Raw genomic sequence first — 24,944 nt, 5'->3', positions numbered from 1 at the left:
AACTCAGACATTGAGATTGGTGGTTCAACTCTTAGCCTGTTAAAGACTATTATAGCTCATAAGGAGATTATATTTTAGGCCTCTATAGCCATTAGGGTCATGTGGACATTAAGAAGCTGTATTATTTATTTATATGAATTTTTTATTTTCTCCATATTCCAGAGCCCACCCGTATCTTGAAGCAGCCAGAGTACAAGGTGGTGCAGAGAGGAATGAGCGCTGTGTTCGAGTGTAAAGTCAAACATGACCCATCCCTCGTTCCCACCATGACCTGGCTTAAAGACAATGGAGAGTTGCCAGATGATGAGAAGTACAAAGTCTCATAAGATATTTATTTAATTTTAAGACTTGAAAAAACAGTGTTATAAAAATGCATCATCCCTCTGATACTGTCATCAGGTTTGAGGTGGACACGGACAGTCTGACCATCAAAGATGTGACGGATGGAGATGAGGGCACCTACACCTGCATCATGAACACCACCCTGGACCAGGACTCAGCCAGTGCCATGCTGACTGTTGTAGGTACGTTCATAGTTGAACGTGCATTCAAGGGTCTTTTGCACTCAGCAGGATGCCAGAGGTTGGGGATTGTGAGTGTACAAATCTCACAATGTGAATGCTGGATACATGTGTTTTAAAGACATTGAAATTGTAGTGGAACATGGTAAATGATCTCACTCTGTCAACAAATATAATTTATTTTTGAAATGTACCAGTACCATTGTTTTACCACTTTCAAATTTCAGCAACAGTGGGTATCAGCTTTAATCTAATTTAGTGTCACATTATCACAGTATTTTCCCTACTTTTCTGCTGTTTCCATCATCTGACACTAACATCTAATCTCTTCTTCTACTTCACTCTTGCTTCTCGCTGTCTCAGAGGCTACTCCTACTCCAGCTATTGTCTACGGTAAACAATGTCCATAGATTAGGATTCTGTAGCTTTCATTAGTTCTGTTTGTAAAACCTGTAGCTTCTATTTCACCTTAATGTTTATTTTATGTTGATTGTTCTTAAATCTTTCTTTATTTCATAATATACCATTTTCATTTTGTTTTGTTTAATATAGGTTATGCATTTTACAATCTCAAAGAGTTTTATTTCATTGTAAAGTCCCTAACATTTGAAATATACACAGCCTCTGCACACCCATGGTTCACCCACACAGGTGTTTTCCCCTAACCTGCCTGATTAGACCTCTTCTCAGGTCTTTGTGGGCATGTGCAGACTGTGATTGATTTAATCGGCCAGAAGTGAAAACACCTGTGTGGGTGTGCATGGTCTTAACATGTTTAATTGCACAACATAATATTGCACTTTTTTCAACAATAAGAAACAAGGTTTTCTTCACAATTTATAACATTTTACAAACAGCCTCCTGTGTATTATTGAATGAAGATATAATATTAATTGAATATTCAGCAGTGATTTAGTGTCACATCAAAATAAATTACCCTACAGCTCATTTACTGTTTAACTGTTTTTACTGAAAGTATCAATGTCAAATTTTCAGTCAAAACAGTAGCATTGATTAGCTGTAATCAATAGCAGAGAGAGTGTTTTCATTTTTCTGTGGTCTTGGGCTCCTTCGTTGTGTTTGTAGATAAACCTGACCCTCCGACTGACCTGGAACTGACTGACCAGACAGAGAGGAGCGTACAGCTCACCTGGATTCCTGGAGACGAACACAACAGTCCCACACAGAGTATGAAATGTTGCTGCTTAGTTGTTTGGAAGCAAGTTTAATCAAACTACGCTTTCCCACTGCCAAACTTGAAATTAGACAATATTGTCCCTGACAACAAAAGCTGAATTTCCACATTTAAAATTTGTCAAGTCAGAATCCTCTGTTGTGCAGGAAGTTCAGATACAGTTTAGGTTTCTGGAAGCAGCAACTGTGGTTTTGTAGGAATAAGCAAGACAGGAACTTGGTAGTTGGTATGATGAGCAATGAGCCACCATGGCTAAATATACACAATATCTTGACTTAACCTATAGAAATCATCACCAGTAAAAAAATGTTTTTCTCTCTTTCGTCCTTTTCCTTGAGGCAGTGTCTGTCAACAAATTCTTGAAATCTGAATCTTCTTTTTTTTTTAAATCTTCCCCAGAGTTTCTGATCCAATACGAGGATCTGCTCCACCAGCCAGGAGTTTGGATCAACCTGACAGAAGCTGCTGGTACTAGCACCACAGCACAGTTAAACCTCTCTCCACACGTCTACTACTCCTTCAGAGTCCTGGCTGTGAATCGCTTTGGCTACAGCCAGCCTAGCCCGCCCTCAAGCCAATACAGGACCAACCCTGCAGGTGATAAACATGATCACCTCTCCGGAAAAAAACTACTGCAATATATTAAATATTCACTCATTGAACCATCATTTTTTGTTTTTCCTAGCTCCTGATGAAAATCCATCAGATGTTCAGGGAGTAGGAACAGAGCCTGGCAACTTAGTTATCTCCTGGACAGTAAGCCATTCTTTTGTTAGAGTGGAAATCACTTGTTGTCGTGGGCAGAATGTGAGCCTATTTCTAGTATTCCCTATGCATATGTAGTGTAAGTCAAGGCTTGGCAAACATTTCACAGCAGTCAAGTTAGAATATTTCAGTGTGTCGTTTTTCAGCAACTGACAAAAAAAATATTCTCTGTATAGCCGCTGACAGGATTTCAGTCCAACGGGCCTGGTCTGGAGTACAAAGTGCAGTGGAGACAGAAGGACATGGATGAGGATTGGTCCTCAAAGAATGTGGCTAATGTTTCTCAGTTTATCGTGTCTGGAACTCCAACCTATGTGCCCTACGAGATCAAGGTTCAAGCTTTGAATTATTATGGCAACGGCCCAGAGCCTGAAGTCGTGATTGGATACTCTGGAGAAGACTGTGAGTGAACTGATTATTAAATACTTTTTTGGGTTCAAAAATCTTTGAAGCATTTGTTTACTCATCATTGGTCAAAACGAGTTGAAATACACTCAGTTAAATTCTACATAAGCCAGTGGTGTGCTGGTGTGTTGGGATTCAACAAAGCTGGCAAAACAAAATATGGCACTGAAAGCTGGTAGAGCTGCATAAGTGTTAATTTGCAGTGGGATTGGTAGTACTAGAAACACTTCACAGGGAGTCATTGAATTCAATGTAAATATGAAAATATTCTTGTGAGGGTTCAGTCAACATAAGGTTGCCATTTTGTTTCTCAGGGGTGTGATTGAAATTTCATAATTACCATTGAATCTGATCCTTTTTACTCTAAATATTTTTCATGAACTTGTGCAGTAGGTTAGGCAGAAATAAATTTATATTGTTTTAATTCATGATAAGTCTTAAGACAAATGTAGTACTCCCATTAATGTAGTGACTTGAAACTAGATCTTAACTAACTGCTTCTCTCTCATTGCTCTGCAGTGCCTTTGTCTGCTCCTGATAGTGTGCAGGTCATGGTTCACAACAGCACACTTGCAGAAGTACACTGGGAGCCTGTATCTTTCTCCTCAGTCAGAGGAAAACTACAGGGATACAAGGTATTGTTTGATAAATGGTTATTTCTACAGGGTGTCTTTAGTTGTTGCTGGTAAGGGTACTGCCACTACTTTACCTGTCAAGTCAGTGCTTGAGTGTCAAGTCAGTGCTTTGTGACAAAACTCAAGTGAGGAGTGTTTAACACACATGCAAGCATTCAATATGATTTTTTAAACCCTTTCATGTTATACTTTTGTACCCACAACACTAAATGTGAACAATAACCCAGCAATACTAACTAGTGTATTGGAGATTTTGTGCTGTATTCAACCCCTAACGTTTCAGCACATAGCCCCAATCAGTGTTTTTACAGAATAAGCAAAAGCACAGCCTATATATACACTTCACAAAATGTCTGCCTCTTTAGCAATTATCCAATGAGGCGCAGACACTCAGGATATTGTAACTCCAACACAGAAATTTCAAAATAAGGTTCAAAGCAGAAGGTAATATAATATGCACTGTAAATACAACCAGCAACACACGGTATATAGGGAAATCAAAATAACAAAACAAAAACTAATTTATCTGCCTATATGAGAGAACACATTAATGCAAATAAAAGGAGCCCCTAGAGGTTTATTTTGGCATGTATCTGTTGTAGGTACAACTTCCTCAGAGGTTGGCCATCTGTGTGTCTACTCCTCTTTGGATAATTGATAAAGAGTCAGCCATTTTGCAGTGTGTATATATAGGCATTGCTTTTCTTCAGTCTGTAAAATCTGTGCTGAATGATCAGTATTGAAATGTGGTTAGAAGTGCAGAAACTTTTGAGTTCATTTGTTGGTCTTGCTGAGTTTTCTTGCACATTTAGCAAATGATGCAAGTGTCTTGACATCTTGCCGAATGTTTGTATGCGTGTCCAGTCGTTTGTGACTTTGTGTGCAGAGGGTTGTTTCATAAAGCAATTTTACCATTTAAGCCAGGTGTACTTCAGTAACTCAGACTTGTTTTCAGGCTATTTTGTTTCTTAAAGTGGCTTTTGTGTGACAATTTAGTTAGTAATTTTAACGTTTCTGTGGCACAAATTATGAATGACATTACACCCATAAATACCAAGTTAATTAATAATTTCTGGTAAAACAAAAGCACCTTGGCGGAATGTAGATAGAGTGAGGGCACGAAAAGGAACATGGTGCAAATATGAGTGCAAGTGGCTTAGTAACTATAACACAGAAATGAAAAGGTCTAGACAGCATTACTTTTCTCAAATTATTACTGAAATTTTGAATAACTCAAGTTTCTGTTTAGCACAATTGATTAACTAGTTAATCCTATTAGACCAATACCTGCTGAGCTCCACTCCTCAGAGAAATGTAATGAATTTTCCTCATACTTTTGAATATAAAATTTACAATATTAGGAATAATATTGTGGCTTCCTCTGCTGGTGCGTGTGACCACTCTTCTTCCAACACTTCTGCCGTGCTTCCAACACTGTCCAACTTCACCCCTATTCAACATAGTGAACTACAAGAAGTGGTGCAGCAGTTAAGTTCTGCAACATGTGATCTTGATATAATACCTACTAAGTTATTCAAAAATGTTTTCAGCTGTCTGGTAGATAATGTCCTTGAGATTGTTGATGCCTTCCTACTCTCTGGACTCTTCGCCACATGTCTTAAACATGCTATTATAACACCACTGTTGAAAAAGAGTAATCCTGATCCATTTGCTTTTGAGAACTACAGACCAATTTCAAACATCCCATTCCTGGAAAAAAATCTTAAAAAGGTTGTTTACCAACAATTACATATGTATCTGTCATATAACAATTTGTTGGATGTTTACCAGTCTGGTTTTAGAGTTAACCACAGCACAGAAACTGCCCTGGTCAGAGTTGTTAATGACCTTAAAATTATCTCAGACAACCATAAAGTTTCTATTCTCGTACTACTTGACCTCAGTGCGGCCTTCGAGGCACAGTTCTCAACTGGCTTTCTTCTTATCTTACTGGAAGATCTTTCTCTGTGTCTTTTGGCAACTTTGAATCAGATAAAGTCAGCATTCCATATGGAGTCCCACAAGGGTCAATACTGCTGTTTAATTTGTATATCCTCCCACTTGTGTCCATCATTCAGTAAATACAACATTTCATATCACTCATTTGCTGATGACACACAGTTATATGTATTTGTTTTTGCCAACTACCTTAGCCCAGTGAATGACTTCATCCAGAGCATTGCTGATATGAAGTACTGGATGGCCAAAAACTGTTTACAACAAAATGAGGACAAAACAGAGATTCCTCTGGTGTGTTTCCTCTAGGTGTACTACCAGCGCGAGCGCGGCTTGCACGAGGCAGAAGGGGAGACAGAGCAGCAGGAGCAGGTTTTGACATTCAGTGGGAATCGCAGCGAGGGACGTCTGCCAGGCCTCCAGCCTTACAGCCTCTACAATCTCTCCATCAGGGTCCTTAATAACAAAGGAGAAGGGCCTCCTAGCCCCAGCAAGAAATTTGAGACACCAGAGGGAGGTGTGTATGGCTGACGTGGTTGTTCTGCAGGTTTAGAGCATCATACATACAGAAAATTGACGATTTTCTCATCTTCAAAATTCAAAGTTATCTTGCATGTAATTATTTTCTGCCAGACTAAACTCCCCACAGTTTTGCTATAAAGCAGTTTTTTGTTTATTTCAAAACAATGGGAAAGGTTACATGGGTCATACAACTTTGTCATACTTTACATCAGGAACTACCACCGAATATTAATGGGGTCACCACACTTGGAATTGTATTGCACTAAATCAGCCTTTTAAAACATTAGAACCTCTGTTGTGTTGTATCTGCCTACTACTAATACTACGGTTGCTACAACTACTAATATTACTTCTGTGACAACAACCTAGCAAACCTGTAGCTACATCCTAGTAACCACATAGAATATAGCAACCACCTTTATAATGCCCTAGAAACCGCCTGGAATCTCCTAGCAATGATGTGGAAAAGCCCTAACAATCATACAGGTTCATGTTCTGCTCCACAGCCACTATCTTATGCACTATATATTAATGCTGAGTCCCATGAACGGTCCAGTGCAACGTCCCAAACCTGACTGTGGTTCTGGTTTTGTTTTCAGTCCCTGGGCCTCCTTCTTTTCTGAACGTCATAAACCCTAGTTTGGACTCTCTCACTCTGGAATGGGGCCCACCAATGAACAACAATGGACGCCTCGCTGGATACACACTGAAATACCAACCAGGTAGGCTTACTGACTGCTTGACACACTGCCCATTGTGTTCTACACACTATTATGCTGCATTTGTGCAAAGGAAAAAACATGTTCATTCCTAACTTCAACCTTTTCTCCTTTTAAATTTCCTCACATCACTCCTTTAACTCCTTCTCCATCCTCTGTCTTTTTCCTATCATTCACCCTTTCTCTCTGTCTCTGCAGTCAACAACACCAATGAACTGGGACCAGTCAAGGTCGTGACTTTCCTAGCCAATGAGACCACCACCACCCTGGGAAACCTGAACTCCAGCATGCTCTACAAGTTTTACTTAAGTGCAAAGACAATCAAGGGCTCTGGCCCCATCATCACAGAGGAGGCCTTCACAGTCATGGACACAAGTGCGTTATTTTAGCCATTTAGCTTCATCTTTAGCAAATTACGACCACAATAGGAGAAAAAGGTCAACGTCCTATGTCAGTGGCATTCAAACAAACAAAATAAGGAGTGCAAGGGTCAGAGTCACAGTGCCATGATGGATATTAGGGATTCCTGTGAGCTCAAAAGTACAACCATGAGGTCCTACTGCATTCCACACCTTATATCCCCTCTGTCTCTTTCTCTTTTTTCTTCTCTCTGAAGCTCGTACTCAGCCCACTGTAGAGACGGGCAAAGGTAACCCAAGTTTGCCACTGGAAGCATCTGCATGTTATTCATACCATCAGATACTAGAAACAAAAAAATAGCTTAGCAAAGATATTATCTTTGGTTTAATTATCCATGCATGTTACTAAGTTAGCATGTCTTAAAACTCCCTGTGTGAGTAAGTAGGATTTAAGTGTGACAGACTTCCATGGCATCTGCAAGCAACCATGCTTGTGTCCTCTTCTGCGAGAATAGGTTGTACTTACTGCAACATAGTTTACATTTTTTTTAAATTTTTAAAATTAGCTGTGCTTGCGGTCTTTAGCTCCCTTTTATTTGCCTTCTTCAAATGAACATGGTTTCATTAGAAGCCTCACGCATGATGCTTGTGAATGCTTTTGTTTCAGTCCAGTACTAACACATTATGTACCTGCTGATGCTATAAACTGATGGATTGCGTATATAAATAACTAGAATTTGATTTAAGTTATTATGCATCCTGCAGTGCTGTGATTCAGAGTTGGTCAGTTTCATTAGTTTGGATGCAATGCTGAACCAGGTGCTTAACTTAACTCTGAATCTCAGGATTGAGAGGTGTTGCAACATGTTTTAACTCAGCATGTCAGTAGCAACTTTCTCTGTAAATCAGTGGCTCTGCAGTTTTTACTGTATGTTGTCTATTGTGGTGTGTATGTGTGTTGTCTCTCTCTTTTCCATGTTCTTTCAGGCCCCACAGAGCCCCCTCACCCAACCTCCCCCATCACTCAGTCTCCGCATCCCCCGTTTCACAAGGGTACAAGCACTCCCTGTGTCCCGCTCTAACTCCCCAAATATCTACACATATTCTCTACCCTGCAAAAAATGGTCCATCTCAGCAAAATAAAGTCTTTAAAATATTAGTTTTATGAATAGGAAAATAAAATTTGGTCAGTAAGGTAACAATATCACATGCTCCTATACTATACCTCTTTAATCAGTATTTTTAACTTATTTGTACAAGTTGAGTAAAGTTGATTTCTGTTAGATTTTTCTCACCTAACTGGCACTTGCTGTTTTAAGAGGACTAATATATGTCCTCACTGAGATGGCCATTTTTAGCAGCTATATATCTGACCTTGTTTCTATGTTGTGGCAGGATCTGACTACTATGAAAGCTCTTTTGTCATATAACAAAAACTGTGTTGCCATGTATTGTATAGTGGGATAATTTTGTTAAACTGACATGCTAAATGGGACAGACAACCAACAGCCAATGCTTCTAAATTTAGGCTCTGGTCAGTTGTACAGGGTTTTTTTTTTTTTTTAAATCTAATCCTCAAACTGGTGGAACAGACATGGAGTTCCTTTAAATTCTTATCTTGAATTTGGCTGCTGGAAGACCTCAAGTTACAATAGCTGGTGTATCTTTGTTTTCATATGATAAAAAGTGTACTCAACCAAAATTTAATAAACTGAACTATAGTAGATTTGTAGGCACCAGCTTTATCCTAAATATTGGCATATTGTATGATTATTTCTTTAAAATGTTATTTCTACTCACTCCTGTACTTAAGCTCCCTAGCAGTTTTTGAAAGGTTTTATTTCATATTAAGGTATTTTAATGAGTTGAGAAATTCAGGTGATTTTGTCAAATTGGTACATTTTGGAATTAAAGCCCTTGATTTATTTTTCTCTCTTGTGTGCTCAGTGCCACCTGTAGGCCCTGCGTTTGGCAAAGTTAACACGTCTCTGTCGGAGGACGGTGCAGTGATCAGTTGGGATTACTTTGGACACCATAAGAATGTATATGTGGAATATATTGTAGAAAACAGTAAGACTTCACTTTGTATTTGCACCTCGAAATCTCAGAATCGATCTGATCCATAATAATTTAACCATCAAAACTGTTTAAATACCAGCATTCAAATAATTATTTTCCTCCAAAGGCTCCCTGAATCTAATTCCTCTCCATCCACTACACCGATTCTAGGTAAAGAGGACTGGAAAAAGGAGTTGGTAAACGGTTCACACTGGCATATGATAAAAGGTTTAAAGCCGGGGACGTCCTATAGGGTGCGTGTGGTAGCTAGAGACCCGGCTGACCCGACGGTCCACAGCACAGACGAAGTGTTGGTTATGGTGCCAGGTGAGGCGGCATGCCTCAGGATAGATGGTCTTTGTATAATTTTTTTTTTGCCTGTCTCGTTTTCCCCATCCCCTTTCTGTTATGTCTCATTATCAGTCTTACAATACTACATTCAAGCATGCTACCATCAAGTTGGTCTGATGCATGTCACTTAAAATCATTGCTAAGAGGTCTATTATTGTGCTGTCGTGGCTTTTGTTTGTCTTTCTTTTTGTCATGTTTACAGCGCCTAAACGATCATTGCATATTAACCCATTTTTAAAATTAATTTCTGTGTTTACAGCCTCTGTTAATCTCAGTGTTGATCAGCATGAAGATTCCACCATTTTAGCAGCCTGGATTGAGATTTTGACTGTTATGCTCACTGTCTGTCTCCTTCCTCTTTCTATGTGTGTTTGTGTCCAGCTGTACCCAGCCGGCAGGTAGACATTGCCACCCAGGGATGGTTTATTGGACTGATGTGTGCCATCGCTCTTCTCATCTTGGTCCTTCTCATAGTGTGCTTCATCAAGAGGAACAAGGGTGGCAAATATCCAGGTAATGCACACATTATCAGTATATACATATACTGTAATTTCAAGCTTATTGACATGGATGGATGGAAATTTAAACAAAAAAAACCTGTGTGTTATCTACAGTGAAAGAGAAAGAAGATGCTCACCAAGACCCAGAGATCCAACCCATGAAGGAGGATGACGGGACATTTGGAGAGTACAGGTGAGAGATGTTCTTCAGTCAGAAAAGTTAGGACGACAGCGTTCAGTAGTGTATGAGATTTCTTTTCCTTTTACATTCATTGTGTCCTGACTTGACTGTTTGTATATAGAACATTTTACCAGGCTGCAGAGACACTCTCTCCACCAGACTCCATTACCAAACACTCCATAGAGGCAAGACAAAATAAGCACTCTTATGTGTTGATTCTTATAATGACCAACTCACCTGCACACTGGCCATCTAATCAACAAAAGCTTTGTACAATGCAAAATATGTCCATTTTAACAAGTAATCTCATGTCTCGCAAGTCGCTTGTATGCTAACTGTTCTCAAAACAAGTGTAAAACAAATTCCATTATGGTGACATAATTTTTCATCACATTTTCATGTTTTTCTGACTTATGGTTCTTTAGGATTTTAGAGTTTAAAGTTGAAGTAAAATAGTTGCTATGAATGAATGAATGTGTGTTTATGACTTAATGTGAATGTCATTGTGCTTTAAATATTTCCATTCGCATGCTTTGTCTTGTCTGTGTCTAGTGCGTAAAAGAATAGACACTCATTGTGGCTCATGAATTGCTTTTCATGTGTGCTTCCATTCTTTATCTTTTGTTTTTTGGCGGGTTTAGGTCTATGGAGAGGTAAGACGAGATGTGGTAAAAACCAGCATGCAATTCACACAACCTATAAAACATCTCAAGCTATGTTTCTGAATTGAATTAAACTAAAAGCAAGGAGAAAGCACATCACCTGATCTGGTTTTACTATGTCATCATACTCATTGACATAGTCAACATCATAACCACAGTTCCAACATTAACACTAGAATTTAACAATAAAAATGACTGCTTCTACTTCTCTAGCTTCCTTCATTTATTTATTTTTAATATGCAAATGCATTGAGCTTGAAAATACAGTTGAAATGTATTAGATTCTGATTGTAGAGCTTGCATAGTATTGCCTGGAATAGGACGTTTTTAGACCAAATGAACATACTGACAGAAGGTAAATGGTAACAGGCTTTACCTTTGGGGGAAAAAAGACTGAAAAATAAGAGTGCATTTTTGATTATTGCATGTAAACTGAAAGCATATTGGTTGATTTAATTTCAGAAATTGCATATAAAGGTAAAGTATTGCAAGAGACTGAACAGCACGCATTTTCAAAATCCTCTAGCTGTGGTCACTAACCCTAAACTTGAACAGCACTCAGGCTTTAAACAGCACTAACACTATAGATAATACTATAAAATACTATAGATGTAGTGGAGCTGCTCCACTGCACAAGTACCATGAAGTATAATGTTTCAGGCATTCCATATATGCTTATATGTCAACTTAAGCACATTTGTAGTACACCTTGAGCCCAAACCAAACTGTGTACAAAACACAACAGCAATATATTCTGCCAAGGGTATAGTATATGTGGCATTTGTGCAGTGGAAAAGCCAGATTACTCATGTTAAAATGCTAATGCTTGGATTATAGCCTGTCCTGTGTGCACACTAGGGTTTCTGACCACTGCAGAAAAAGTTCAAACAAACCACATGAATTATTTTCTCAATAACCTTCCTTCAACCTTTTCCTACCCTTTTTATAGTGACACAGAGGACCACAAGCCACTGAAGGGGAGCCGGACGCCGTCCAATGGGACAGTGCGTCGCGACGAGAGCGATGACAGCCTGGTGGACTACGGGGAGGGCGGGGATGGACAGTTCAATGAGGACGGCTCCTTCATCGGCCAGTACAGCGGCAAGAAAGAGAAAGACACACACGAAGGCAACGAGAGTTCAGAGGCCCCGTCGCCTGTCAACGCCATGAACTCGTTTGTCTAATGAAGGCAACGCGGCCCGGCTGTGACGGTTGCTCCGGCAACTCCTTGTCACCCTGGCAAATGTGACCACGGGAACCGTCTCTGTGGTGACAGTTGCTAAGGTGACAGTCGTTGTGGACACCTACTTCTACCATGGTGGCTGTCACTTCGTTGGCCATCGCCATGGCTACCTGTCACCAAGACTGCTGACCCGCCCTCATCTCCACACCCGCCAGCCCCTGTCTGACCTCTGATCAACACACACTCAGCATTGCAAAGACCCCCATGAGAAAGAAGGTGTGGAGCGAGGGATGTGAGGGAAGGAGAGAGGAAGCAATATAGAAAAGCAGAAGGAATGTACTAGAAAAAGTTTTTACCACTCAGACTGAGCAGCAGTGTGGCCAAGTGTGTGTGTGTGTATGTTAGTGCCATTTGATCTCCTTTGCAAACATACTAAACATGATGTATCCAAATATATATTTTATCAAAGTACAGTACATGACCCGCAGGCAGGCAAATATGCATTTAATCACACTCATAAACATCTGCATGAAATAAATCATGATTCTACTAAGCATTTTACCATCTTTGTGTCAGCAGACGTGAGCTGCGTGTTGAGGCTGTATGGTGCTCGTCTACTAGCCACTGGGTATGCCTCTTATTGTTTTCTTTTGGGGGGTTTTCAGTCAAAGTGTTCAATGGCGTATGATATATATATATAGGAAAAAATGGCAGCAGTGTCTTTGTGGACACCACTGTGAAATGTTTGACTCAAAGTAGAAGTTAGCATATGTCTTTTTGAGACAGATGAACTGTTTGTACATATGTAATAGAATAAGAAGAAAGCTATATTTCAAGGTCAGGGAGGTCCATTTGTAGTCATTTGGAAACCTGGAAACACTTTGAGCTCAGCGTTCAGTCACTCCTTATCACATCAGCCAGCCAGTCCGAACTCCCACACTTATTCCAATTGGCCCGTTTTTAGCCTTGTGTTTTCTCAAGCTTGTTCTGTGCTTGCATTTCTTTTTTTTTTTTGCTTTTCTTTCCCAATCTGTTCCTTTACACCGAGCGTTCTTGTTACCGAGCACTAACTGAACACAAGTGGAGGTGTGACTGATCCAGTGTCATTGTCAAGTACCACTGTGCAAGCCTTTGTTTTAGGCGATCCTGGTATTGTCAGAACTAACCGCTACCCCGACATTGTATCCAATAGCATTTCCACTTACGTAGCTGCTATGTATACTGGCAGAAAAGAGAGAAAAAGATGTTACAGAGGTTTACTGAGAGTACACACTGTAGTTTCTGGATATATGTCGGTGATCAAGAAACTCTCAGCACGGTTTCTAGTGCCTTGTAGAGAACAGTGACTGAGATCCATAGAATTACATCCCTATTCATACACAGGACAGACCTGGGCTCAGTGCAGTTCATATAGTCCATGAATACAGTTCATACAGAATACTATCCCACCTTACTCTAACGACAACTTCAAAGGCTATGCGAGTGTTCAAAACGGCATTAAACACTCATGGAAAATAAGCTTTACGGAATTTCGCTGATGTTGAAGAAGTTATTCGTAACGGCACATTAAAACTGAGACCCTTTATTGTGAGCTATGGTCATTTAGTATTGTGAAACATCTATGTGGGCTTATTAACTTCAAATAAACCTCCTCGAGCCTTTCAATAGTTTTCAACAGGGCTAAAACTATTTTTAAAAAAGGATTTCAAAAATGACCTTTTTTGCAGTTGTGGCATTAATTTGGAGGAAAAATGTTTCAGCTATAGATTGTTATGGCCTTGTTGACAATCATACACCCAGTTATCAGCCCATATGGTATATAAAAAGACCACCAAATCACACCATCCAGCTAAGAATTAAAGACTGAGGAAATGTGTGGAGTATAAAAATGTGTAGGAAACCTGAGGTCAGAGCGTTGGACGCCTCTGAGGTGTCTTCATGTGTTCATTTCAAACATTCTCCTCCTGACGCATTCATCTTGAGGAGGAGCCGCTGCTCAGCAGCACTAAACTACTGCCAACCTGCTCACCAGGTAACTGCCGACAGGAACCAGACTCACCATCTGGCACAGACTATTATCAGAATGGGACTTACTGTTACTGGTGGTAGCACTTAGAAATGAAGGGGTCGGAATATTTTGCGTCATGATACTGAATGTGGAAACAAGTGTATCTGTTTATGTGAATGAAAATATTGCTTGTTTCACTGCAAATGGTAAACACACTGGTGACTTTGGTTTATGCATTTAACCTTATATCTGTGTATGTCGTCACGTTCTGAACGCAGCACTGAACGCAGTGAGTTTTCTATTACCGTAAAAGAATGAAGCTTGTGTGTGAATGTTTGTGTGCACGAGTGTGCATATGTGTGTGTGTGTGTGTGTGTGTGTGTTCAGCACATGCATGCTATTGTGTTACAGCGTGCGTGATGTATACTATCGCTTTCAATTTCCATGGAAAACAGTCTAGAATTCTGATGTGTGTCCAACTCTCAACAGGAGATACAAGACTTGTTTTGTTTTTTTAAATCAGAGAGCATTTCCACTCTTAGGTTTATCATAACTTGCATCAAGTTTTTAGGTTGCGATGTGTCAGCTTTCCACATGTAGATATTTTTGTTTCATTTTGTAAATAATTGGCTTGAATTGAGCATAGATGTGTTGAGGTCAGAGTGGAGAGCTTGACCTCAATTGGCCCTGCTGCATTATGGGTAGGAGCGCAAAATGGCGTTGAGTGAGATGAGACTATTTACCGTTTTCACTCTTATTTGCTGTGAAATTTCTTTTTTCTTTATTCTTTTTTTTGAACTTGTCAGGTGGATTTGCTAGCTCAAATGTTTAGCCCATCAGGTATCAAAGGAGATTGTTTAACTTGTGACTGAGCTCTTGTGACACCTGTATTGTTTCTGTCTCTGACAGTTCACGCACCTTTTTTCCCCTGTATTTTCTATAAAAAGGCACACGCTTAAACAGGATGTATCACTTCAAACACATCCGTGCATCTAGTTTACGACAACATCTGGTGTCTCTAACACAGCAGGCTGGAGAACTGTTGTCCTAAAATAGACATCAGGTGAAACTGACACATCCTTTTTAAGAGTGTGCATCTAAAAAAAACAAACAACCAAAACTGTAATTTGGAGCAAACAGAGGAATGGCCGGCATGGACGGATAAGCGGACTGGCACATTGGAGTGTGAATACCCTGGAAACAATGTTCTAGTGACTGGTGAACATACAGTAGGATACACAGTATATGCTATGATATAATATGACATTCTGGTTAATGTTGAAGCTACATGAGAAGCATGAAAGGCTGTCAAATGGTTTACTCTACAATATAATATTGCAAAATATTTTGTATTTTAAATGAAGTTTAAAAAATGAAATAAATGTTGGTTTCAGGATTTCAAATCATTGATGTTTTTCTTTGTGGTCATGTGGTGCAACACGCAAAAGTGTGTGTGTGTAGCCACACCTAGTGTTTGAAAATGGGAATGATGTTAGTGTTTTTTTAATCTGTCAAATAATCCACAGAGATAAACCTCCAAAAAGTTAATCCTTGGAAGATTGACATGCATCTGGTGCGTGTGCGCATGCGCTGTGCGTCTGCCCTTTATTCTCATCTACTGGAAGAGCTTTACTGCAGTTTTCTATATGGCTTCTTTCCAAGAGGACAACCAATCAAAAAATATGCCACCTGCTAAGATGCAGATTCAAAGTTCAAAGGTTTTATTTGTCACATGCTCTTACAATATGTCCAGTGAGTAATATTATAATAATAATGATAATAATAATTAGAAAAAATATAAAGGATGAAGAAACAAAGATAAATAATACATATATGTAAGTAATCCTATAGTCTGTATTGGCCCAGTGCAAATGTGGACTATTTATACTGTAACCTACCTTCAACCATCTTTTTCCCAAACAGCCACATTGTAGAGGATCACACCATATTTAATTTACTCATACAACTGTTGTCTGGAATCTGTCATTAATAATGGATTGATCTGCAGGTCATTTATGATGCACAGCACATGGTGAGCAGTAAGATATGGACTATTGTCTGTGTTTTCTACTCGTATTTCCCTAAACTCAAACTATTTTAATACACCTTAATATTCCTGTTAAGACCTACTGAGTGTGTCTGGGTAAGGTGACTTATTGAAATGATTGCACTTGCTGGTGTTTTTATCAACTAATAGGTATTAAAGTAATCCTTCACAATGTATTCAAAAACTTAAATGATTTTCCGTGAAGGCTTTATTTCCCTTGTCTCGGATGCGCAGGAGCATGATGCTCGCGTCCCTCCCATCCTCCCTCACTCATGGACCAATCGCAGCCGCATCCTCGCTGCCACCCAGAGGTGTCACTCAGCCGCTTTCCTCCAATGGAAAAGTTTAGCTGAACGGGACGCTCCGGCGGGTGGGCTGTGGGACGATGCGGTTCGGGTCCAGGTGTGCCATGCGGAGAGTGTCGGCCAACTGAAATTTCCCATTCTGCCTCAAAGGTAAGAACGACATCACATGAGAGAGTGTGTGCATGAACTAACCGGCTCTTGTGCCTGGACTTAGTGAGGATAAACTGGAATGTGTTCAGTGCTGCAAATGGACCGGCACAAGAGTACCGCAATGCAGAGCTGTGAATTACCGGTGCCTCTCAGTCGTCATTGGGGTGAAGTGATGTAAGGGAGCTGCGCAGTTGCTTTTAGAGGCTGGTGGTTTTATGAATGACTGCGACAAAGTGAGCACTGATTTTAGCTTCTCACTGTGCACTTTTAGTCATGGGCAGCACATGATAAGACGAGATAAGAAAGTATGTCTGTGTAGATGCAGGGAGGAGACGCAAGGTGAAAGTGTCAGATAAGATACTGTATGCGTCAAGGGCGCAGGAAGCTGCTGGATGCACCATGGCATCCTCTGGTAAAGGGCTAACTGTCCTTCATGGGCAAGAGGGCAACTCCCTTATAATTCAAACACTGTTTAAAGATTGTATTCTGCATTGTACTGTCATAAGATCTGTTGAGTCAAATATCATTTAAGTTAAATATTGCAAATACTGCATTATAATAAACATCCACATATATCCTCTGAAAATCAATTACTTTTCTTCGCCCCCCTCCCCGTCCACTGGGCTGTAGCAGAAAAATGCAAAATGTATGAGGGTCCATGAACAATTTAGCCTCCCCAGTTTTTAGATGTCAAACATTTTGCAAGATGGATTTTTATTTCTCCCATCGCATCCTCAATACTGGGCCTGATTTTATTTCCTGTCTTTTATTTTGACACATTCAAGCTCTTGGAATGCAGAGTAGAAACCCAGAACCAAAACACCAACACCAACAAATCAAATGAAGCCCACTTTAATCTATTTATCACTAACCCAGTAAACTCAAGATTAAAACATTATTCATCCTGTTGTTGAGCTCAAACATGACTTTGAATGTGAATTTAAAAAAAAAATAAAACCAGAGTAAACATGGTTATTCCAGCTGTCACTAAGACATTGGGCTTAATACATGTGATGACCTAAATTTCGCTGGTCTGTCCAAAGAGGATCTGTGATGGGATTATTGCGAGAGGAAACACATGAAAACACTCTCTGAATTGATTAGAATTAGTGGTGGAACAGATTGCTGCAACTATAATCTATAAAGCCAAAGCTATATATATATAAAAGTGTCCTGGAAGCTTGTGCGTTGAAGTTGATTGATTTATGAATATGTTTGCATAGATATATACCCCCCCCATTCATCCACTTCTTGCTGCTCAAACTCCATCTCAAAGACAGTTTGAAGACATATGAATAGCTGTGCAAATGCAGCATACATTGCAGCCAACTGCTACTTTGCAGCAGTGATATTAGTGTTGAGTCATCAAGAGTGCACACAAGGAGTCAGTGCTGCAGTCTCAAAGATGTGGATGTGCTGTATACTGGGTGCATGCCTCTGCTCTCTCTCTATTTCTGTGTGGTTGAGACAAATGTGGCGGCTGAGACACATGGGAGGTGGCTGTCTGGCAGTTTGTTCTTCCTACAGTGTGCCTTCTTATTCTTCTGCCTCTTCTTCCCTTTCTTCTCACACCCAGAATGACTCGGAAAAGGACTGTGAGACTGTCTGGCTGCTAGCTAACTAAAGAACATACAAGCATTTGTTGTCAGATGGTGCCTACTGTAAATGGCCACAATATTTACACCAACAACTTAAAATACATAGTGTTTTTTGTTTTCTTAAAATTGATACTAAATAGTGAACTAAAGATTTTTCTTTTTTTTAAATAAAGCTTCTCACAAGCATGTTGATTTTTCAATATAATATCACAATATGACATTTATTTCCCAGAATTTCAGATTTTTGTACACTTCCATGTCAAAACATTTCTAACCTTTATAGGAAGATTATTATCAGATGTAGCCTGAGTTTTAAGCTGACTGTTTAGTGCAACGGTTTAGTTCAAAGGTCTGTGAGGCTTTTTGGAGTAAACATAGAGGCATGTAGAGCCAGTGTATCCTCATCAGTGAACATAAACCCCACGAAAACCCACCTATATACTCTACAGTAAACAATATATTAGTATCAACCACACTTCTGCCATGCAGGTTTTTTGGAACTAATAACTATAATTTGATCAGACCGCTCTGTGCAGTTTAATGCTTTCTGGTGGCAGGGTGAGGGTTTAGAATGAGCATCAGATACTGTAACTCATACTGATCCCATAACAAGTTCAGTTAAAGTTGTAGAAAGTGCCTACGGTAAATGTCTAAAATTTAAAATGTAAATTAAACAATATGACAAGTGATCAGCAAGTGTTTTCCTCATTTAAATGCCCACATCTAAATAATTTGATATATTTAATCTACAATCAAACATAAATCAGCTTTTGTTTCATAATTACAATTGCGAGTGTAAAATAAACCTAATTTTGGTTTTTGGTTCCTTGGACTGCTGACATGCTGCATTCCATATTTTAGACCTAAATTCACACTCTTGAGTCGAGTTGGTGAGACTTTAGCCCACAAACATATTCCCCCAGTTAGCTATCACTAGGTAGCCTGCATTTACAATATATACTATCTGAAATGATATGATTTACACTAGGGGTGCACTGATACTACTCTTTCTGTCCCAATACAGATCACATCAATCAGAACAGAGTACCGATCAGATTCCAGTGCCCTCTTTTTCCTAAATTTAAAATCTCTGTGTGGAAGTCATGGGAATCATTTTAATGTGTCGGCGACCCACTTGAAACTCTGCAGTTGCTCACAGCAGTGCTGCCATTTCATCCTGCAGAAGTGTAAGCATGTGTGACGGCGCAGCAGGAGATCTCTAGGTACTGCAGTGCTACCTTGTGTTTTGATTACAGACAGCCCTAGTGTTTTAGTGTGTGTCAGCGTGCACACACAAACACACACACACACACACACAGGCCTATACGTCCTTGTGGATGTGCACGCCCTTTGCTTGACTATTTGCAGCGTTCTGCTGAGTCACTCACATCCTGAATCATTTATATGCACAGGGAGGATTCCAGCTAGTTCTGTACTCACTCTGTTTCTGGTGTGCAAAGTCATGCACAGTCATCAGTCTGGTATTATATCTTAAAAGTGACACATGAGTGTTTTAATAACATACTGTTGCCACAATGAAGGAAGATTATTACTTACGTTATAAAAAAACAGTGATTATGTTTGTCTTTTTGTCTCTTACTCAGCCCTCTCCAGTTCATGCCCTGTCCATCGACTTCTTGATTGTGTCCCTCTGCCCATCCGCCTAACTCACGTGGCTGCAGTAAGTCAGTTTGTTGACTATCATGGCTTCCACTGCTTTACTGTTCCTGGCCCTCTCCTCCTCCGTCTCCCTCACAGGTAAGAGACACAGTGATGCCTGAAAATAAACCATTTACCCCCTTAAAAGTGCTAACAAGAATGTCAGTACTACCTGCACACCATTAGCTGACATGGCCATGTTTTTCCTTTTGCAGTGGCGGTCCTATTTGGTGAGCCTAGAATTTATGGAGGTGAGTTCAGTTTCTCATTTGTTGTCCAAAAGACCCAGGACACAAAACAAAAAAAAAAAAAAAAAAAAAAAAACAGGGCATGCTGCACACATCACAACGTTTCAGCCTTAAATTAGTATGTCAGCTAATTGTTATGTAAAATTTGTCAGAGGATGCTACTGGATATGGCCCCATCTTTGAGGAGGAGCCTGTGGATGTGGTCTATACTGAGGACTCACCTGATGGGAGAATCTCCATGAACTGCAGGGCACGAGCGAACCCACCAGCTTCATACAGGTTACACATATTAAAGGAGATTTTCCTTCAAAGCAATAATATAATGTACATTATAGCTATCTTGTATAGAATTGTATTGTTTCACTGCCAGGTGGCGCCGTGATAACTGGGAAATCAAGCTGATGGAGCAGCCAGACGAACACTACAGCCTTGTGGGGGGGAACCTGGTTATCACAAACCCCAAACAGAAGAAACACGCCGGGACGTACGTCTGCGTGGCCAAGAACATCTATGGCACCGTCATCAGCAAGGAAGCCAGGGTCAAGTTTGGATGTGAGCATGTGAACCCTGCTGGTGCAGCTGATGCTAGCTAGCAGGGCAGTAGCACTCACTCACTTGCCAGATCTATCTCCATTTATTCTCCATAAAAGTAGATACATTTAAGTGCTTCGTCGCCTATCCCTTTATAAGTCAAAATTGTGTGCATAAATTAGTTCGACATAGACTGTGGATCAGTTCAGTTCTTCAAGGACTGTACACCTATTTTTTTGTGGCTATTTTAGTTTCGACTTAGAACAAAACTTGAATGACTCTCATCTCAGTCTTGACATGAAGTCAAATTGACCGGGTCTTTGAAATTACTATACCGTACCTGACTATAGCCCTGCAGGCTATGGCTGAGGCTTTTATTAGTCTTCACTCTTATGTCTCATTTCATGACAAAGTAAAAATGGGCAGAGCTAATAAACCATAGCAACAATCAATCTGGCATGAAAGAAGAAACACCCACTCTGTTGACTCTGATGAGGTCCCGAATGACTAAAGCTGACTCATTTCTTTTAGCTTCAGGTGTTATTGTAATATTGAATCAGATGATGTACAGTTTTGCAGTGCAGGCTACATTGTGTTGTATAAACACTTGCCACTTACGTCATTATGTAGTACAATATTTAATGGAGAAAGACAATGTTAAGAATGTTAAAATGTCCCTTGTGTAACGACTGTGTTGCATTTTTATGTTTTTGCTTTCCGGTTCCATCATTTTTTATATTTTCTTTTCACCTACAATATAGTTGTGGAGGAGTTTCCCCAGGAGGACAGAGACCCAGTGTATGTCAAAGAGGGACAGGGGGCTGTTCTGCTGTGCGCCCCTCCAAAAGCCTGGCCACGTATGTACAGGACTTCATGTCTCCATTGGAAAAATCAGTCTTGTGAAGATAACAGTAACAACTTGTCCACGTCCCGCTTGCATTTTCCTTTTCAGAGGAGGTGACCTACCGCTGGATCTACAATGAGTTCCCAGTTTTCCTGCACACGGATCAACGTCGGTTTGTCTCCCAGAAGACGGGGAACCTGTACATCTCCAAAGTGGAAGCTCAGGATGCAGGAAACTACTCCTGCTTCGTTTCCAGTCCCATCATAGGGAAGAGTGTCTTCTCCAAGTTCATCCCCCTCATCCCCTTACCCCCTGAGGACGGTCAGTAGATAATAGCTGCAGTTTAATAAGAAAAAAATATAAACCTCTATAATTTAGAAAACTAGAAAATTTTGGATATATTTTACTTCTATATAATTTTTTATCCTCAGGTGAGGAGAGAAAGTACCCAGCAGACATCAGGGTGAAGTTCCCAGATACTACTGCTATGCTGGCCTCTAATATTACGTTAGAGTGCTTTGCACTGGGAAAGTAAGTTTTCATTTTTGTGACACTCAATGTACTGAATAAATGAAGTACAAGGGCTCATGAGATACAGACATGCTCAAATTTGTTGGTACCTTTACAGCTCATTGAAATAATGCATCCTTCCTCCTGAAAAGTGATTAAATTAAAAGCTATTTTGTCAAGTATACTTGCATGCCTTTGGTATGTCATAGAATTAAGCAAGGAATCTGTGAAAGAGATGAATCATTGCTTATTCTATTCTAGATGTTCTAAAATGGCCTGGACACATTTGTTGGTAACCCTTTTGAAAAGATAATAAATAATTGGATTATAGTGATATTTCAAACTAATTAGTTTCTTTTATTAGTATCACACGTCTCTAATCTTGTAATCAGTCATTCAGCCTATTTAAATAGAGAAAAGTAGACACTGTGCTGTTTGGTCACACTGAACATGGACCAGCAAAGGAGAGAGTTGTCTAAGGAGATCGGAAAGAAAATAATAGACAAACATGGTGATGGTAAAGGCTCCAAGGTCATCTCCAAGCAGCTCAAAGTTTCTGTGACAACAATTGCAATTATTATTAAAAAGTTTAAGGTCCGTGGAACTGTAGCCAACCTCCGTGGGCGAGGCCGCAAGAGGAAAATTGACCCCAGATTGAACAGAACAATAGTGTGAATGGTAGAAAAAGAACCAAGCATAACCGCCAAAGAGATACAAGCTAAACTCCAAGGTCAAGGTACATCAGTTTCTGATCACACCATCCGTTGCTTTTTAAACGAAAGTGGGCTCTATGGAAGAGGACCCAGGAGGACTGAAAGAAAAACATAAAAAAGCCAGACTGGAATTTGCTAAAATGCATGTTGACAAGCCATAATCCTTCTGGGAGAATGTCCTTTGGACAGATGAGTCAAAACTAGAGCTTTTTGGCAAGTCACATCAGCTCTGTGTTCACAGACGAAAAAATGAAACCTTCAAAGAACAGAACACCAAACCTACAGTGAAACACGGAGGAGGCTCTGCTATGTTTTGGGGCTGCTTTGCAGTGCCTGGCACAGGGTGCCTTGAATCTGTGAGGGGCACAATGAAATCTCAAAACTATCAAGGCATTCTGGAGTGAAACGTACTGCCCAGTGTCAGAAAGCTCTGTCTCAGTCACAGGTCCTCCAACAGGATAATGACCCAAAACACACAGCTAAAAGCACCCAAGAATAGATAAGAACAAAACATTGGACTATTGAAGTGGCCTTCTATGAGTCCTGAGCTGAATCCTATCGAACATCTATGGAAAGAGCAGAAACTTGCAGTCTGAAGAAGGCACCCGTCAAACCTGAGACAGCTGGAGCAGTTTGCTCAGGAAGAATGGGCCAAAGCACCTGTTAACAGGTGCAAGTCTCACTGAAAGCTACAGAAAACGTTTGATTGCAGTGATTGCCTCTACAGGTTGTGCAACAAAATATTATGTTACGGGTCCCATCATTTTTGTCCATGCCATTTACATTTGTTTTATTATTTAAGTTTGAGTTTAAATTTAATTTAAGTCTGAATGTGATGTTTTTTGTGTGTCTTTTCAGCCCCGTCCCTCATATTGTTTGGAGGAAAGTGGACTCGACAGACCTCCCACCAAATCATGAGATCAGCGAATCTGGAGCTGTGCTTCATCTGTACAACGTACAGTATGAAGATGTGGGCGGATACGAATGTGAAGCCATCAATACTAAAGGAAAGGACTGGCACAAAGCCTGGCTGTATGTGGAGTGTAAGTGAACTGGGGTGTACTTTACCAACATTAGATTGCAGAGTGTAAATGTAGTATAAAGAGTATTTCTTACAGTGGTGCCAGTGGTGTTCTTTTGTGAGACAACACAAAAGTAGATCTTTTGGACAGCAATAAAGCAACAAGTGGCACTTCTGTGGTGCATATATTTGAATATTGTGTCATATTATCATATTTATCATATCATATTTTGTTTTTGCAGCTGCTCCAGAGTGGGCAGAAACCATCAACAACACTCAGATTGACATCGGCTCAGAGCACACCATGCGCTGTGTGGCGTCAGGGAAGCCCTTTCCTTTCATCCGCTGGTACAAAGATGGATATATGGTAAAAAAGTTGTACATTTTGTCACCTGCCATTAAAGAAATGTAGGAGTACATGGTATCAACTTAGCTTTAGTGCTTAGGTTTTCTTTGAAATTATATTCAAGTTTACATTTGGGTTGTGTGTGTGTGTGTGTGTGTGTGTGTGTGTGTGTGTGTGTGTGTGTGTGTGTGTGTTTCCAGTATGGGAAGGGGGAGTTGAAGTTTTCCAGTCTCACTTTTGATGACTCAGGAATGTACCAGTGTATCGCTGAGAACTACTGGGGCATCAAATACGCCAACGCTGAGCTGCGAGTCATCGGTGAGTCAGTTGTGTTTTAAAATTTTAAACTTCAAGGACTGAAGGGTGACGAAACCGTTGAAACAAATTGCATTTGGTGTACAATGACATAAATTCCTTCTTGCCAGAAGAGATCATGAAATTGGGGACAACAGTGACTAAACATGAATTCACTTTATAATCTCCCTTCAGCCTGTGCTCCTACATTCGAGTTTAACCCTGTGAAGAAGCAGCTTCTTGGAGCTAAAGATGGCCGTGTGGTGATCGAGTGTAAACCTCGAGCTGCTCCTAGACCGCGGTACACCTGGACAAAGGGCAAAGAGCTCCTCTTCAACAATTCACGGTCTGTCCAACTTATAATACACTCAACATTGAGGCCCTCTAATACAGTATGCATTACCCATCCACTGTCAAGCACCTTAGCTTAATTGTGGTCATTTTTAGCATTTCCATCCTGTTTGATGGGAGTCTGGAGATCCTCAATGCCACTAAAAATGATGAGGGTGTCTACAACTGCTTTGCTGAGAATGACAGAGGAAAGGCCAACAGCTCTGGCTATCTCACCATCACAGGTCAGTGAATATGCGCATATATACTGTATGTTTGTACATATACAAATAAACATTTACAGTGACATATTCTTGCATTAGTATAA

The 24,944-nt window shown here is 40.1% G+C and overlaps 2 protein-coding genes across 12 annotated transcripts in view; both read left to right on the top strand.

Annotated features, from left to right (window-relative positions):
* The window catches only part of nrcama (neuronal cell adhesion molecule a), a 61,104-nt gene extending 45,681 nt beyond the window's left edge, over window positions 1–15,423 (top strand). For 2 of the 10 annotated variants that reach the window (XM_044185711.1, XM_044185710.1), the window contains 18 exons: window positions 163–310; window positions 400–524; window positions 1,608–1,709; window positions 2,116–2,313; window positions 2,402–2,472; window positions 2,658–2,883; window positions 3,406–3,521; window positions 5,787–5,994; window positions 6,599–6,721; window positions 6,917–7,093; window positions 7,335–7,367; window positions 8,065–8,130; window positions 9,025–9,147; window positions 9,307–9,462; window positions 9,868–9,999; window positions 10,101–10,179; window positions 10,809–10,820; window positions 11,779–15,423. In XM_044185711.1, the coding sequence (XP_044041646.1) occupies window positions 163–310; window positions 400–524; window positions 1,608–1,709; window positions 2,116–2,313; window positions 2,402–2,472; window positions 2,658–2,883; window positions 3,406–3,521; window positions 5,787–5,994; window positions 6,599–6,721; window positions 6,917–7,093; window positions 7,335–7,367; window positions 8,065–8,130; window positions 9,025–9,147; window positions 9,307–9,462; window positions 9,868–9,999; window positions 10,101–10,179; window positions 10,809–10,820; window positions 11,779–12,013 (2,330 nt within the window). In that variant the 3' untranslated portion in view covers window positions 12,014–15,423. Of the gene's footprint in view, window positions 1–162; window positions 311–399; window positions 525–884; window positions 915–1,607; window positions 1,710–2,115; window positions 2,314–2,401; window positions 2,473–2,657; window positions 2,884–3,405; window positions 3,522–5,786; window positions 5,995–6,598; window positions 6,722–6,916; window positions 7,094–7,334; window positions 7,368–8,064; window positions 8,131–9,024; window positions 9,148–9,306; window positions 9,463–9,867; window positions 10,000–10,100; window positions 10,180–10,808; window positions 10,821–11,778 lie in introns of all 10 variants that reach the window. The other 8 variants (XM_044185713.1, XM_044185717.1, XM_044185716.1 and 5 more) reach the window with 6 other exon arrangements.
* Window positions 15,424–16,351: 928 nt separating this feature from the next.
* Window positions 16,352–24,944, top strand: part of cntn1b (contactin 1b) — a 14,559-nt gene continuing 5,966 nt past the window's right edge. The window contains exons 1-14 of one of the 2 annotated variants that reach the window (XM_044185721.1): window positions 16,352–16,522; window positions 19,145–19,343; window positions 19,725–19,878; window positions 19,995–20,030; window positions 20,180–20,306; window positions 20,398–20,579; window positions 21,320–21,415; window positions 21,511–21,723; window positions 21,834–21,933; window positions 23,484–23,668; window positions 23,889–24,013; window positions 24,193–24,310; window positions 24,482–24,632; window positions 24,734–24,861. In XM_044185721.1, the coding sequence (XP_044041656.1) occupies window positions 19,824–19,878; window positions 19,995–20,030; window positions 20,180–20,306; window positions 20,398–20,579; window positions 21,320–21,415; window positions 21,511–21,723; window positions 21,834–21,933; window positions 23,484–23,668; window positions 23,889–24,013; window positions 24,193–24,310; window positions 24,482–24,632; window positions 24,734–24,861 (1,516 nt within the window). In that variant the 5' untranslated portion in view covers window positions 16,352–16,522; window positions 19,145–19,343; window positions 19,725–19,823. The remainder of the gene's footprint in view (window positions 16,523–19,144; window positions 19,344–19,724; window positions 19,879–19,994; window positions 20,031–20,179; window positions 20,307–20,397; window positions 20,580–21,319; window positions 21,416–21,510; window positions 21,724–21,833; window positions 21,934–23,483; window positions 23,669–23,888; window positions 24,014–24,192; window positions 24,311–24,481; window positions 24,633–24,733; window positions 24,862–24,944) is intronic. The other variant, XM_044185720.1, reaches the window with a different exon arrangement.

Source organism: Siniperca chuatsi, linkage group LG23 (assembly GCF_020085105.1).
Source record: "Siniperca chuatsi isolate FFG_IHB_CAS linkage group LG23, ASM2008510v1, whole genome shotgun sequence".
Taxonomy (NCBI): Eukaryota; Metazoa; Chordata; class Actinopteri; order Centrarchiformes; family Sinipercidae; genus Siniperca; species Siniperca chuatsi.
The sequence above is the reverse complement of the archived record's forward strand: the minus strand, read 5'-3'. Positions and strand labels throughout refer to the sequence as shown.